General features: G+C 40.9%; 1 protein-coding gene across 3 annotated transcripts in view; it reads left to right on the top strand.

Moving 5' to 3' along the window:
* Slc38a6 (solute carrier family 38 member 6) overlaps nt 1-12,911 on the top strand; it is a 58,056-nt gene that overhangs the window by 17,206 nt on the left and 27,939 nt on the right. For 2 of the 3 annotated variants that reach the window (XM_051195990.1, XM_051195992.1), the window contains exons 4-5: nt 3,005-3,057; nt 6,454-6,493. The exons of the other annotated variant lie outside the window; for it this stretch is intronic. In XM_051195990.1, the coding sequence (XP_051051947.1) occupies nt 3,005-3,057; nt 6,454-6,493 (93 nt within the window). The remainder of the gene's footprint in view (nt 1-3,004; nt 3,058-6,453; nt 6,494-12,911) is intronic. 3 annotated transcript variants of the gene reach the window in all.

Genomic DNA, 12,911 nt, shown 5'->3' on the forward strand with positions numbered 1-12,911 from the left:
AGTCTAACTTTCTAATGAATGCCATCTTTGCTTACTTACTGAGAAACATACAAAATAGCAACGTGGAAAGCAATATTTAATGCTGTGCCATGTGTGACACTGGAAAACCTCATTGCTTTAAAGTTCTTGGGAGAAATGTTTTTCTTTTTCTCTTTTTTAACACCACCTAAATTATTCTATTTTAAAACACGGTCTGATGAGATTTTCTGTTGCCATATTTGATCTGTTCAAACTAACAAGTATATATGCCTTTGACACATAATCTATGATATTGTAAGGGAATTAATGAGATGTTAAACTATTTTACTTATGAGAAGAGAAGAATTTTTATTCCAGAAGAATTTAGCTCAAAGGAAAGATTATAGCCTAGAAAATATGAAAGGGAATTTAAGTAGAAATCATCTTAGAATAGAGGAAACTTCAAATGTGCTTACTGTCGCTAGAATGCCAGAGTCGTAAAAATGGAGCTATGCTGTCCACATCATCGTCTGCACTCTCTGCCTATACATTTATCTCATTGTGTGCATCACTGTGATTATTCTGTTGTTATATTTACTTCAGCTTAAATTTACATAAATGCTGATGCATGCTTACTTCTGGAAAGTTGAGGAATTAATTGAATATGCCAGTTTAAACTCACAAGCTCTATCTAATATAGACATAAACGTGGAAGTCACTGAGAAAGACAATAAACACGAATCATTGCTTATGAGTTACCATTACCTCCGAATAGAAAGTAATTAAACGGAAAAAGTCCAGGAGAGTTGGAGGAAGAGATTTATTATTGGAAAACCAGGAATTTATTTTTCAAATAGTAAGGCATGTAGGTAATTTGTATAAAGTGACAAAAAAGACAAAAAAAAAAAAAAAAAAAAACCAAAAAACTGACAACGCAGAAATGTTTTTCTTAAGCAATAAAGGAAGTCTGGAGTAATGGTGCGTGCATTGCTGTAATCCTGCCAGCAGCCAGGGCTGGCAGTTTTCATGATGTTTTCAGGGCCCCGCCTCAGGGGAAACGGGATCCTTGGCCTCTCCACAGAGAAGAGTTTCTGTACAAGCCAGTGTGAATCAGAGTTAGAGTTTATAAAACGGCATTGTAAGTACAGAGTTTAAGCACAAGGGTTGAGAGAAAGGCTGGCATGAAACAAGGCACACCTGAGCATGAGTGTGGACTTCCTTGAGCCCATGTGACCTTCATAGATGGTTGACCCATAATAAAAATATGTCGTCCAAGTCCAGTACTAAAATATACATGTGTGCTATGTTTAACAGAATGTTAATGCACTTTTAAAAAATAAATAGATCACTCTCACTCAAAAAATACCCAAATCCCTTGATGAACTTTGATAATAGATTAAAATGAAGATTTTGTTAATTATTAATACCTTTTTATTATTTAGTATCCCATAGTTACTGTATGCAAAAGCACCTATGATTTTTAAAAAGTAATTTTTATGTACCTGAATGTCCTTCATTATGAAAATATAAAAAAATGTGTTTTTTGTTTTTTTTTTTTTTTTGTTCTCAAGTGGCAATTGAAAGAAAGCCCAAGTATGTCCTAAGAGATGTATTAGAACTGCCTTTAAGTAATGAGCCACATTTGTAACCAGCAGAAACTATTGCTGTCCCAAGCCTTCATGTCTCACAGCATGCTTCTCTTCAGTGTAAGCGCTGTGGGCGTGTGCACGTCTCAGACTGTAGAGCTCCATAAACAGCAGCATCACTGGTTAAAGCACAAAGCTATACGTGCTGAGACCATAATGGGACTCTTGTGCAAGCCCTTCAATTTCCATATGTTCTTATTAGCCATACATCTTGAACATAATGAAATGAGAATGTAATTTAACATTTTTATGATGAAAAAAGAAAGTATGTGCCCCTCCCTAATTATAAGATGAAGGTACTATTTCCATTGTGAACACATTTATCATCACTCTAAGCACTTGTGAAGGCAAATGTGTGCAATGTTTAGAAATTCTTGCCAGTGAAAATTTCTATTTGGATACTGTGTATGCAAGTACACATGTCCTGTATAGGGAAGCAGCGTGTTCTCAGGAAATCAGGCCATTGAATGAACATAGGCTGAGTAGCCTGGATTTGCTGACATCTGCCTGTTGTAGGTAGACTCCAGCTCTACAGAGATTGCATCTTTAAAGGTTTGTGTGTGTGTTTCATTTTGTTCTGCTACTTTTGGTATTTTAGAATATTTAAGAGAAACACAGATCTACCCTTGAGCTGTCAGGTAGAAAAATGTCAGTTAGCTGGTTACCAATATTAGCATGGTGATACTGGTTATCATACAGAAGTTAGGAACATAGTAGCCATGGACAATAACCATTAATATGTGCAGTTGAGAAACAAAATCAGAACATGGCTGCACTAGAGAAGCACAATAAAAGGAGTCCTTGGTGAAGTTTTTGATATTAAATGTGCCTGAGTGTTTTGCCTATGTGTGTATCTGTGCATCCCTGTGCACTTAGAGGCCAGAAGAGGGCATCAGATCCTCAGAACATGGAGTCGTGGACAGTTGTATGCTTCATGTGGGTGCTGGGAATCAACCTGGAGCTTTTAACTACTGAACCATCTCCCATGGCCCCCTTGGTGATTGATATATATATATGTATATACATATATATCAATTTTTATATATATATATATATATATATATATATATAGAGAGAGAGAGAGAGAGAGAGAGAGAGAGATAGGAAAACCCATCACTGTTAAAGAGGCGCATCCTACAAAACATCTAAAACTGAGGCATGTGGGAAACATTTGGAGTGGGAATTTAAAATATTTCAGAAAGAAAACTCTCAAAGGGCTAGGAACCAGCCGAGTGATCTCGGCCTTCTTTTCTACCTTTACCCCACACATACACATCCCAGGGTGTGGTAGCTCCCCTCCAGCTAGTGCCAACTAGCTGAAGCTGCCTAGCTTGTAAGAGTAAAATAACCTTCATAAATAATTTTGTGTAAAAGTAACAATTGTACTTTTCTCCTAACAGCGGTGACGTCTTATGAAGATCTTGGTCTCTTTGCATTTGGATTACCTGGAAAGGTAATTTCCTTTTCTCCTCAGGGGCATTTCTCTTTTCCTTCAAGAGTTAAGAAAGACCTTAAGAGATGAAGAATAAATGAAAATAAGAAAAGAGAACAATGGGACAGGAAAGTAAAGAGAAATGTGTGCCCCTTCCGAAGCGCATCTGTAAACCAGTTCAGTTTTTTAAGTCTTGTTGCCAACTCGGTGAGCTGCAGAAGTAATGGGACTCTTAAGTTTTCCTCATTACTTTTGATCAGATTCTCTGAGTAAATCCTGAAGAGGGAAGGAAGCAACAGAATTAGAATCATAGCCCGGCTGATTTCAAAAGCAGCAATTAGCTGGGTCATATTATTTAAGAGCTGAACAGTGCTGAAAGATTGCCTAGCAATCCCCTTGTTTACATGTGAGAAAATTGAGACCCAAAATGTTAAGCAACCTGTTATCAACTGTTACCCAACACCAGTTCCACATCCGAGGACTGTAGATGCTACATATACTGGGTCTCCTTCTTGGAATAATAAAAGTAAAGTACATTTTTATTGGCACTAGTTTTCGGTGGTTTTCTAACTTTAAAGCTGTAGGGAAATGTTTTTCCTACAGATTACCAGGCCGTAAGTGTTGCTGTTACTGTTACGGTTAAGTTACTTCTCTTCTGTTTTGGTGTCTCAATGGCTATTCATATTTATTTATCACTGGCACCACCATCAGCTCCAGTTCTAGTTCCCTCATCTCTGCAGAGCAGCACCGTCTCCAAGATCGAGGGCTATGGACTCTCCTTCCTGAGTATGAGCTGTTGCATCATTATTTACAAGTGTCCCCGTGCCTAGGAGGCAGCTGTGCTGACAGAGCATGTCCAGAGCGAGGACTTGCTAGATTCTGTTTGTGTTTCTTCCCAGTTTCTATAATTGGTCTGAAATCTTCCCATTTTCTTGATGTGTGGTTGGATGATAGTAGTGGTGCACACCTTTAATCCCAGCACTCAGGAGGCAGAGACTGGCAGATCTCTGTGAGTTGGAGACTAGCCTGGTCTACAATAGCTAGTTCCAACAGCCTCCAAAACCACAAAGGAACCCTGTCTCGAAAAACAAAAAACAAAACAAAAAAAGATACATTTTTGATAAAATTTTAAGGAAAATTTTAAAGATTATCTTTAAATTATGTATTTATTTATCAGCTGAGGATGTATTGAGCAATGCTGTGGCCATGCTCTGTAGTAGGCACAGAAAATATAGATAGGCAGACATTCATTCTGGCTTTCTAAACATTAAATACCTAAAATTAGAGAAGGGGTTAGTGTTAAGATACTATATTTGCAATATACTCATAGGAAATAGAAGTATTTTATGTATGTAGCCAGTGGGTTTCATTTGCATTGCAGGTAGCAAACACCAAGGCAGAATGGTCTTCCCACAAATGACTGGATTTCAGAAACTCATATTTAAGCTGAGGTGCAAACTGCCTCCTAGAAAACATCAGAGTTGCCATGACCTGTAATCAGCATTTTCTTGTCCCGGCAGCCATTTCCCAAATAACCAACACAGAGGCTAAATATTATTTATAAATGCTTGGCCGATAGATATTATCTCAGGCTTGATACTAGCTAACTCTTACATTTAAGTTAACCCTATTTCTTATCTGCGCTTTGCCATGTGGGTCATGGCTCCTTACCTCATTTTCTACATACACATCCTGCTTCTTCAGTGGCTGGCTGGCGTCTTCAGACTCCGCCCTTCTTCCTCCCAGCATTCTCAGTTTGGCTGTCCTGCCTATACTTCCTACCTGTCTTCAGGCCAATCAACTCTTTATTAACCAATGAGAGTAATACATATTCACAGTGTACAGGAGGACTATTCCACAGCAGTGAACACTGTTTTGGTTACTATTGCTGTAATGCAACACCACAAAAAAAAAAAAAAAAAAAAAAAAAAGCAAACTGGGAAGGAAAGGGTTTATTCAGCTTATACTTCCAGGGAGCAGTCCATCACTGTTGGGGGAAGTCAGGGGAGGAACTCAGACAGGGCAAGAACGTGGAAGCAGGAGCTGATGCAGCGGCCATGGAAGCATGCTGCTTACTGGCTTGCCCCTCATGGCTTGCTCAGCCTGCTCTCTATAGAACTCAGGGCCACCAGCCTGGGAATGGCAACACCCACAATGGGCTAGGCCTTCCTACATCAATCTTTACTTAAGAAAATGTCCTACAGGCTTGCCTACAGCCGGATCTTATGGGGACATTTTCTTAATTGAGGTTCCCTCCTCTCAGATGTGTCAAGTTGACATGAAAATGTCTAGCACACCTGCATCTCTAGAGACCTTGCCAGATTTCCAGATCATTAGGCTTCCTCTGCATCTGCAAGGACTTCAGGTCCCAGTAAGCTAGATGATTACAGGATGAGCAGTGCTCTGCCCCAGGAGGAATTCTCAGTAAAGGTGAGCCTCACGTATGACCTGTCCTTAGTCTATGGAGGCCTGAATGATACAGGTAGCTAGTCAGCTCCAAATGTCTGCTGGTGGTTACAACCCAGGTGTTTAGTGGTCAGGAGGCCCAAGAGAAAATATACTATTTAAACATTTACTTTGAGTTCCCCAGGAGTCTCATCCAAGTCCAGAAACTGACTGGACATAGTCCTGGGGCCTTTTTTTTTTTTTTTTTTTTTTTTTTTTTTAGCCAGTTGCCAACCTTTATACTCTTGAAAGTGTGAAATTCAATTTCTGACTTACTAAATACTAAGTGATCTGGCTACTTTGGACCCACTTTTCCATGCCATCAACTGGCCAGACTTAGTGGAAAGGAGATGCGCCTGAGGAAGAGGGTCCAGTTTACTGTTGTCTTTGCCACCACGTGCTCTTTTAAACTTAGCTTATAACACATTGCCTAAGTTTTCCAGATCTGGTCATTGTGCCCTAGAGTTTTCTGCTGTTTAATCTTTTGAGACTAGCATACCCAAATACGGGCTCCATGTCAACCTGATGTCAGAAGATCGATCATCTTTTCCCTTTAGGTATTATAGTGTTGACAAAGCACACTCCAGTCTGTTTTGGGATACCTACTAAAGCAATGTGGTAAGGCCAGTAAGAAAGGGACCACAGGACTTCCCAGAGTCGATGTCCGTTTATTAGATGTTGGTAATCACCACTTACTAGCTTTTTAACACTTTTTAGCTATTCAAACATGACTGCTAAGAAAAACTTCGGAAATATCTTTATAGTAACTATGGAGGTATTGAGGAAGTACTTTTTATGTGATATTTATTAATTTTACACAGTACAAACAGCTGACAAAATTTATTCTTTCCATTGTCTTCAGTCATGAGTTGTGCATCTGTCTTTGTGGTATTGGTTGTTAATTTTAATAAACTTCTGTCCTTTCCTACTGTTTTCCCCCTTTATCTTCTGAATACATCTGTTCTCTTTTAGGTGGTGGTGGCAGGCACAATAATAATTCAGAATATTGGAGGTAAGCACTGAGAGTGGGACATGCATGCATACAGGTAATGGAAAAAGTTGTTTCCCTGGGCCCTTGCCTTCCTATGGCTTTCTCTGGTCGTGGCAGTGAGAGGGTGCAGCTGGGAAATGCTCCCAAAGAGAGCCTGAACTATTTTCCTTCTCTTTCGCCCCCTCAACTCTCCCACTGACAGATGTTTCTATAGTGGGAATAGTGCCCCGTGGGCTATGTGAACAGTCAGGTATGCCCAATGTCCCCTTGGAGCTAAGAAGTTAAAAGTGACCAAGTGACTTATAACACATCTGAGGGCAAGAGGCATCCTCAAGTTTATCTTTCCCCTGGTTCCTACTAAAAACTAGTTGTACAACTCCTAATTATGAGAACTATGTGGAAATGAAAATCATTGTAAATCATAGACAGTTGACGGAATGTATTAAACATTTAAAGTATGAGAATTGTGTGAACATGTTGTAAAAGATATTGCAGAAAGCTGAGCTGTATCTTTGTTTCTTTTTACCATTAGCTAAAGTGTTACATAAACACTGTCAGGGTCATAGAAAACCCACGAGGTCTTAAACAAGATTGTGTGCTCACAAGAAGTTTTAATCATTTTCTTACATCTAATAGTTTTAAATAACTGAAAGATGATAGCTTAAGATCTGAGCCATTTCACTCCAAGTATTGTTCAACTAAACTGTACCTTTAGTGAGAATTTTGGTGGGGGAGAGTGTCCCATCAGTGGGAGTTGTTTTGGACTCATGAGTGTCCTCCTTTTAATGCTTTAAATGTCCACGAAACAGTAACTTCATACTTCACTCCAGAAACCAGGAACACTACCCTCATCCCTTGGGAATTTTTGTGGTGCATTTGACTTCAGGCTTTGTTGTGAAATAATTTTTATTTAGCAAATATGTATTGTTTAACTGCTTAGTGGTGATTTCCTCTGCAGGTCCTCATTAAGACCTATCAGATTTAGTTCAGATTGGATTGAACCATTGTTTAATAATATATGAATTTTTAATTTGGGAATTTAAATCCAAGATTTTTATCTTGGCATGATGCCCCTCTGTTGTGTTTCCTATAGTTTTCACCATAGTAACTTCTTTTTCTCTAACCTGATTTAGAGAAATCAGGTGGCTGTTATAACCAAGCTGAATCCACGAGCCCCAGGCTCAGTTAGTGACACTGAGAAAGTCACCCTGTGTTGACCTGTTGTCTGCACACACCCAGAATGTTAGGTCCATTACTAGTGTCAAAGCTGACTGTGAAAGATGAAGAAACTGGACTAATCCAGTGTTTCCTGGGAAGCAAACTTGGTTCTGATGATACAAGTTCTCTGCTGACAGGTTCTTCATCTAATACTCTTCCTTGGTTTGTGTTCCCCAGCAAAGTACCATCGACTGGGGAATTTGTAGTAAACAGCATCTTTTGGAGGCCAGAAGTCCGTAATCAAGGAAAACCACATCCAGTGAGGGTTTTCTTAATGTGATCATGTGACAGAAGCTGTCACATGGTATTGTAGACCATAATGTCAAACTCTTAGCCTTGAGCCCTTACAATGGGCTAACCCTGCCTATAAAGTTTGAGTCTCGTGACCTAAACCTTTCCCATCAGACGCCACCACAAACACTTCTGCATGTTAGGACTCTGTTACCTAGACACACGGTTTGGGGACACTGTCAGACTTAGCCAATGGCCCTGTCAATAAGCTGTGTGATTGAAGTGGAGATGGCCCACACTTCTTAAAAAAATATGCTTTGTCCCTGAAAGCACTCAAATGGAACTGTTTGGCCAATTGTCTGGCTGATGTGGAAAAGATTCTTGGATTTGGTGTTATGTAAATCATCCGGTCTCTGCATTCTTAAGGTTGTTGCTTTGCTTGCTTGTTTTAGAATTTTTAAAAGACAACTTAGACGCTGTGGCAGCATTTTAAACGTCCTGAAAGTTCAGCAAAGCTAGCCATGCTTATTTTAGAGTGATGTCCTCATTATTTTATACACATTACTTGAGTTTATTTATTGAGAGCCCATGAGTAATAAGTGAAAGCGTATTTCCGAGGTTTTCTTTTCTCGGCTAAATGTGCATAAATGACACTAAATGACACTCCTTCATTGTCATGGAATGTGAAGCTTACCCTTGTGAGCAGAGCCCTGGTTCGGCTTTCAGGTTCTGACCTCAGTCTTTGGTCAAGCAGGCACCTGCTTCAAGGACCCCCCCCCCCAACTCTCTCTCTCTCTCTCTCTCTCATTCTCTTGACTTTGGTTTCTTCTTTGTTGACGAATCCCCGTGGAAAATAGAAAGCTCAGAGTCTCCTCTCATCCTCTGACATGGCCCTTGGGGAAGGCGTGTTAATTCTCTCGGGCATTAATGGGGCAGAGTGTGTGTGTTCAGTTAATGGTAACTCTTGCAGTCTTTTTTATGTGTGTGACAAGGTCTTGGTTAGCCTGTAACTTTTGGTCTTTCGGCCTTGGCCTCCTGAGCACTGGAATTATAGGTGTGCACCACCACACTCCAGGATTACTGCCCCTGCAATGGAATGTCTAAGGAGGAGGGGTTTGCTTCGGCCCCAGGGGAGGTGATCACATGGGAAGGTGGAGCTGTGCTAACCCTGGCTGCTGTCAGCTGGTGGCCAGGGCAGAAGGGGAGAGCTGGGACTGGGGGTGTGCAGCCCTCTGTCTCCATTCAGCTCAGTCCAGGGCTCCCAGCCGTGGAGTTGGTGCTGTTCACAGCTGAGCTGTCTCTTCCCACCAAAGCTAAGCTAGGCAATACCCCAGAGGCCTGTCTCCTAGGAAGTTCTAGATCCTGTCAAGTGGACAAACGCTGTAGCCATCACACCCAGCTTCTCTCTCTTTTTCTTTTTAAAAACTTTTTGGTTAAACATTTTTTATACGATATATTCCGTCCATATTTTTCCCCAATCCTAGCTTGGTCTCTGTGCTGTTTGATGTTTAAATGTCTCAGCCTTCTTGTTTCTATCCCCAACACTACAAGGAAAAAAACGAGACGACATGATCATAAATTAATAATTTTTCCTGACTACTTATTCTGTGGGTGTTTTGGTAGAAGCCCTGGTTTATTCCCTTCTCATGGTCCGTAAACAAGAGTGAGGCACCAGCCCTAACAATGGGCACCAGTGTGATCTACCAAGAGATTTCAGTGGGGGCTTCCTTCAAATAACCTCTAAAAATGCCACTTAACTCCATTAAGGTTTTAGAATTCTTGGCCTTTAAAAAGTAGAGAGCCATCTAGAAAATACTACTAACTTGTGACTCTGCTCTCTCAGCAGTAGTGACCTGGAAGAGGCTTTTGCCAGGTGTAGCCCTCTGTGCCCCCAGCCTCAGGCAGAGAGAGCTATTACTAGCATTTGCTGTGAGTTCCTGCTGGAACAGAGAGAGTAAGGAGGAATCCTAGAACTCTAATGGTGGATGCTGTTTGCAGGCCAAGAGAATGCTAGCTCAGGATTTGAACTCAGTAAAGTGCCTTCTGGGAGGTCTAAGAAGTGTGGTGTGGTGGGAGGGGCTAGTTCGCACAGCCCCTACCTACTCTGTTGTATTACACATTTGTCCCACAATCTGAGAAACAGTTTGTTTTACATTAAATTGAACTTCTGCAGCAGACCATTTTTTCCCCCCGAGACAAGTTTTCTGTGTAGCTTTGGAACCTGTCCTGGAACTTGCTCTGTAGACCAGGCTGGTCTCGAACTCACAGAGATCTTCCTGCAGCAGACCATTCTATAGGCTACACTGTCTGTAGAAATCAAACAGCTAACTCCATCTCATCTTAGTTAGCCAAGGAAAGTCTTGAAAGTCCTCGATTAAAGAAAGGTGATTAACGTTCCTAATTCATGGTTTGCTCAACTCCAAACATGGAAAGGTGAATAGCTCTGAGCCATGTGCCAATTTATTCTGCTTTTATAACATGCTATTACAGATAGCATACTTTCCTTAATTCCCCAGGTCCTCACAGAAGAGGAACAAATGATTTAATGTCAGGAGAACCCTAGTTTCCCTGAAACCTCCTGAAATGGCTAGAATGGCCCGGGTTTTCCTGTTTGGCACGGAATTCACAGACTTGATGAATGAATGGCTCAGTTAGAGCCATGAGGAGTGAGAGAACCTCAGCAGTCTGTGAACCAAGATAGCACAGGGTCTCATCTAATAGACTACAGAAATCAGATTCCCATTATTGAACAAATCCATGATATAGTGTTAGACAATTTAAATTGTTCTCTTGAAGCCAGTCTGAGATGCATCAGTTTGCCTCGCCTCTCAGGAAGCTGGAGCTGGGAGTGCTGTTACACCACTATCTGCTGGTGAGACCAACTGAAGCTTAAAACAAAACAAAAAACCCTTGAACAATATTATCCCCAAATTCTAGAAAATACTGCAAAAGACTAGAAGTATGGGAAATTTTAAAGGAGTCTGTTTTCACAAGCATTTGCCTTGACTAAATTTAGTAGTGACATGTCATTTTAAAGAGACTTCAGAAACAATGTACTGGCAGAGATTTCCATTGAAGTTTGATAACGAGATTGTAAAAATAGTGGATATTCTCTCTCTCTCTCTCTCTCTCTCTCTCTCTCTCTCTCTCTCTCTCTCTCTCTCTCTCTCTCTCTCTCTCTCTCTCTCTCTGTGTGTGTGTGTGTGTGTGTGTGTGTGTTACTGAGGATTGAACACATGCTTTCCCCAGTGTTTCCCCTAGCTGTACTGCCCCTCCTCCTGCCTTGGTTTGGAGACAATGTTTCACTGGGCTGTCCAAGCAGACCATGTACTTCCCATCCTCCCCTGTCTACCCCCAGAGGAGCTTACTTGCCGCTAGGCCTGGCTCTCTGGTCCATCTTTAGATTTAGGGTCTTAACAAACTATAAAATAAAAGCTCTTTTAGGAGAGTGAAGGAACATTTCCCACCATCTTTTTTCTCCCAGTTTTGCAGTTTAGGGAAATTACATTGTTTTACAGAGATTGGGGGGGGGGTTCTTTTTAAAAAAGAGATTGTATAGTATTTGAGTGGGGATAGAATTTCCATGGCATTTAGACTGTTAGTGAAAACACCAGGTTAATGAGATATCTTCAATAAACTAGTTATTATCCATGACTGAAGACAAGTTTGAAATAAACCATAGCGCCTCTGTTTGTTTAGGCCACTGACTAAATCCTCTGAGAAGTTTCTGGGCTTCCCCCAAGTGCTGAAAACCCAGTTCTATTTTTAAAATAGCTGACCGCCATCCCATCTTCATGCAGTCTCTTATGTGTTTAACAACATGGATGATTGTCTTTTAGACTGGCGATTGTTTAGGCCCAAACTCAGTCGAGTCCTTTCTTTCTTGAGGTTGTATGGTTAACAGATGACAATCTGAGAAACATTTGAGGTTATTGGAGAACATTGGTTCCTAAAGCTTACAGATATGGTTTCAGTGAAGTGTTAAATCCATGATATATGTGAGCAGGAGATTTCCTTGTTGGAGCTATGCCTCCACTAACATATAGCTAAATCATGGCAGCAGATGCTGTGAAGTCCTGGCATGAAGCTGTGTGAATTTTGAGCCAAAGACTCCAACAAAAGGTCTACTGCCCCAAATGGACTCCATTAACAGTGCCATGTGTCTCCAACTGAAATGGTGTAAAACTTTGAGCCCAATTGTTAAACTCAGCAGCCAGAAACAGTTTGTTGCTTAAATGCTGATAACAAATAAATAAAAGACTTCATTCTAGAGAGGCCTCTTTGATAGACTTTTTTATTTCTCTTGGCTTTGGTCTCCACCTGCCCAGAACAGACTAGCATTTATTTAATAGAGTGAGCTCCTCAAGTAAGATTGGCTGTTTGCACCAGCACCCACATAACAAATTAGTACACATGGCTTCTGTTTTTGTAGATAAAATCGTGTCTACCAGGCAGGTTGGTTGGTATGGAAGTTAGATGCCCAAAGAATTTCCTATCACTTATAATATAGCCAAGCATGTCTCAGACGTGCTGTGTCCAGAGTGGGCAGCTGTTCTCACTTCGTGACCTTTCTCCTTTCTACCTCTGTCCCAACTCACATCTCCCCACGACTGTAGGGAAGCAGTTAATACTCACATCTCCCTATGACCATATGGCAGTAGTACTCACGTCTCCCCAAGACTTTTATGTAGTAGTCCTCATGTCTCTCATGACCATCAGTAGTCAGTGCTCATGACCATCAGTAGTTAGTGCTCATGTCTCATGACCATCAGTAATTAGTGCTCATGTCTCATGACCATCAGTAATTAGTGCTCATGTCTCATGACCATCAGTAATTAGTGCTCATGTCTCATGACCATCAGTAGTTAGTCCTCATGTCTCTCATGACCATCAGTAGTTAGTCCTCATGTCTCTCATGACCATCAGTAGTCAGTGCTCATGACCATCAGTAGTTAGTGCTCATGTCTCATGACCATCAGTAATTAGTGCT

The sequence above is a fragment of the Phodopus roborovskii genome, unplaced genomic scaffold (genome assembly GCF_943737965.1).
Source record: "Phodopus roborovskii unplaced genomic scaffold, PHOROB, whole genome shotgun sequence".
Lineage (NCBI taxonomy): Eukaryota > Metazoa > Chordata > Mammalia > Rodentia > Cricetidae > Phodopus > Phodopus roborovskii.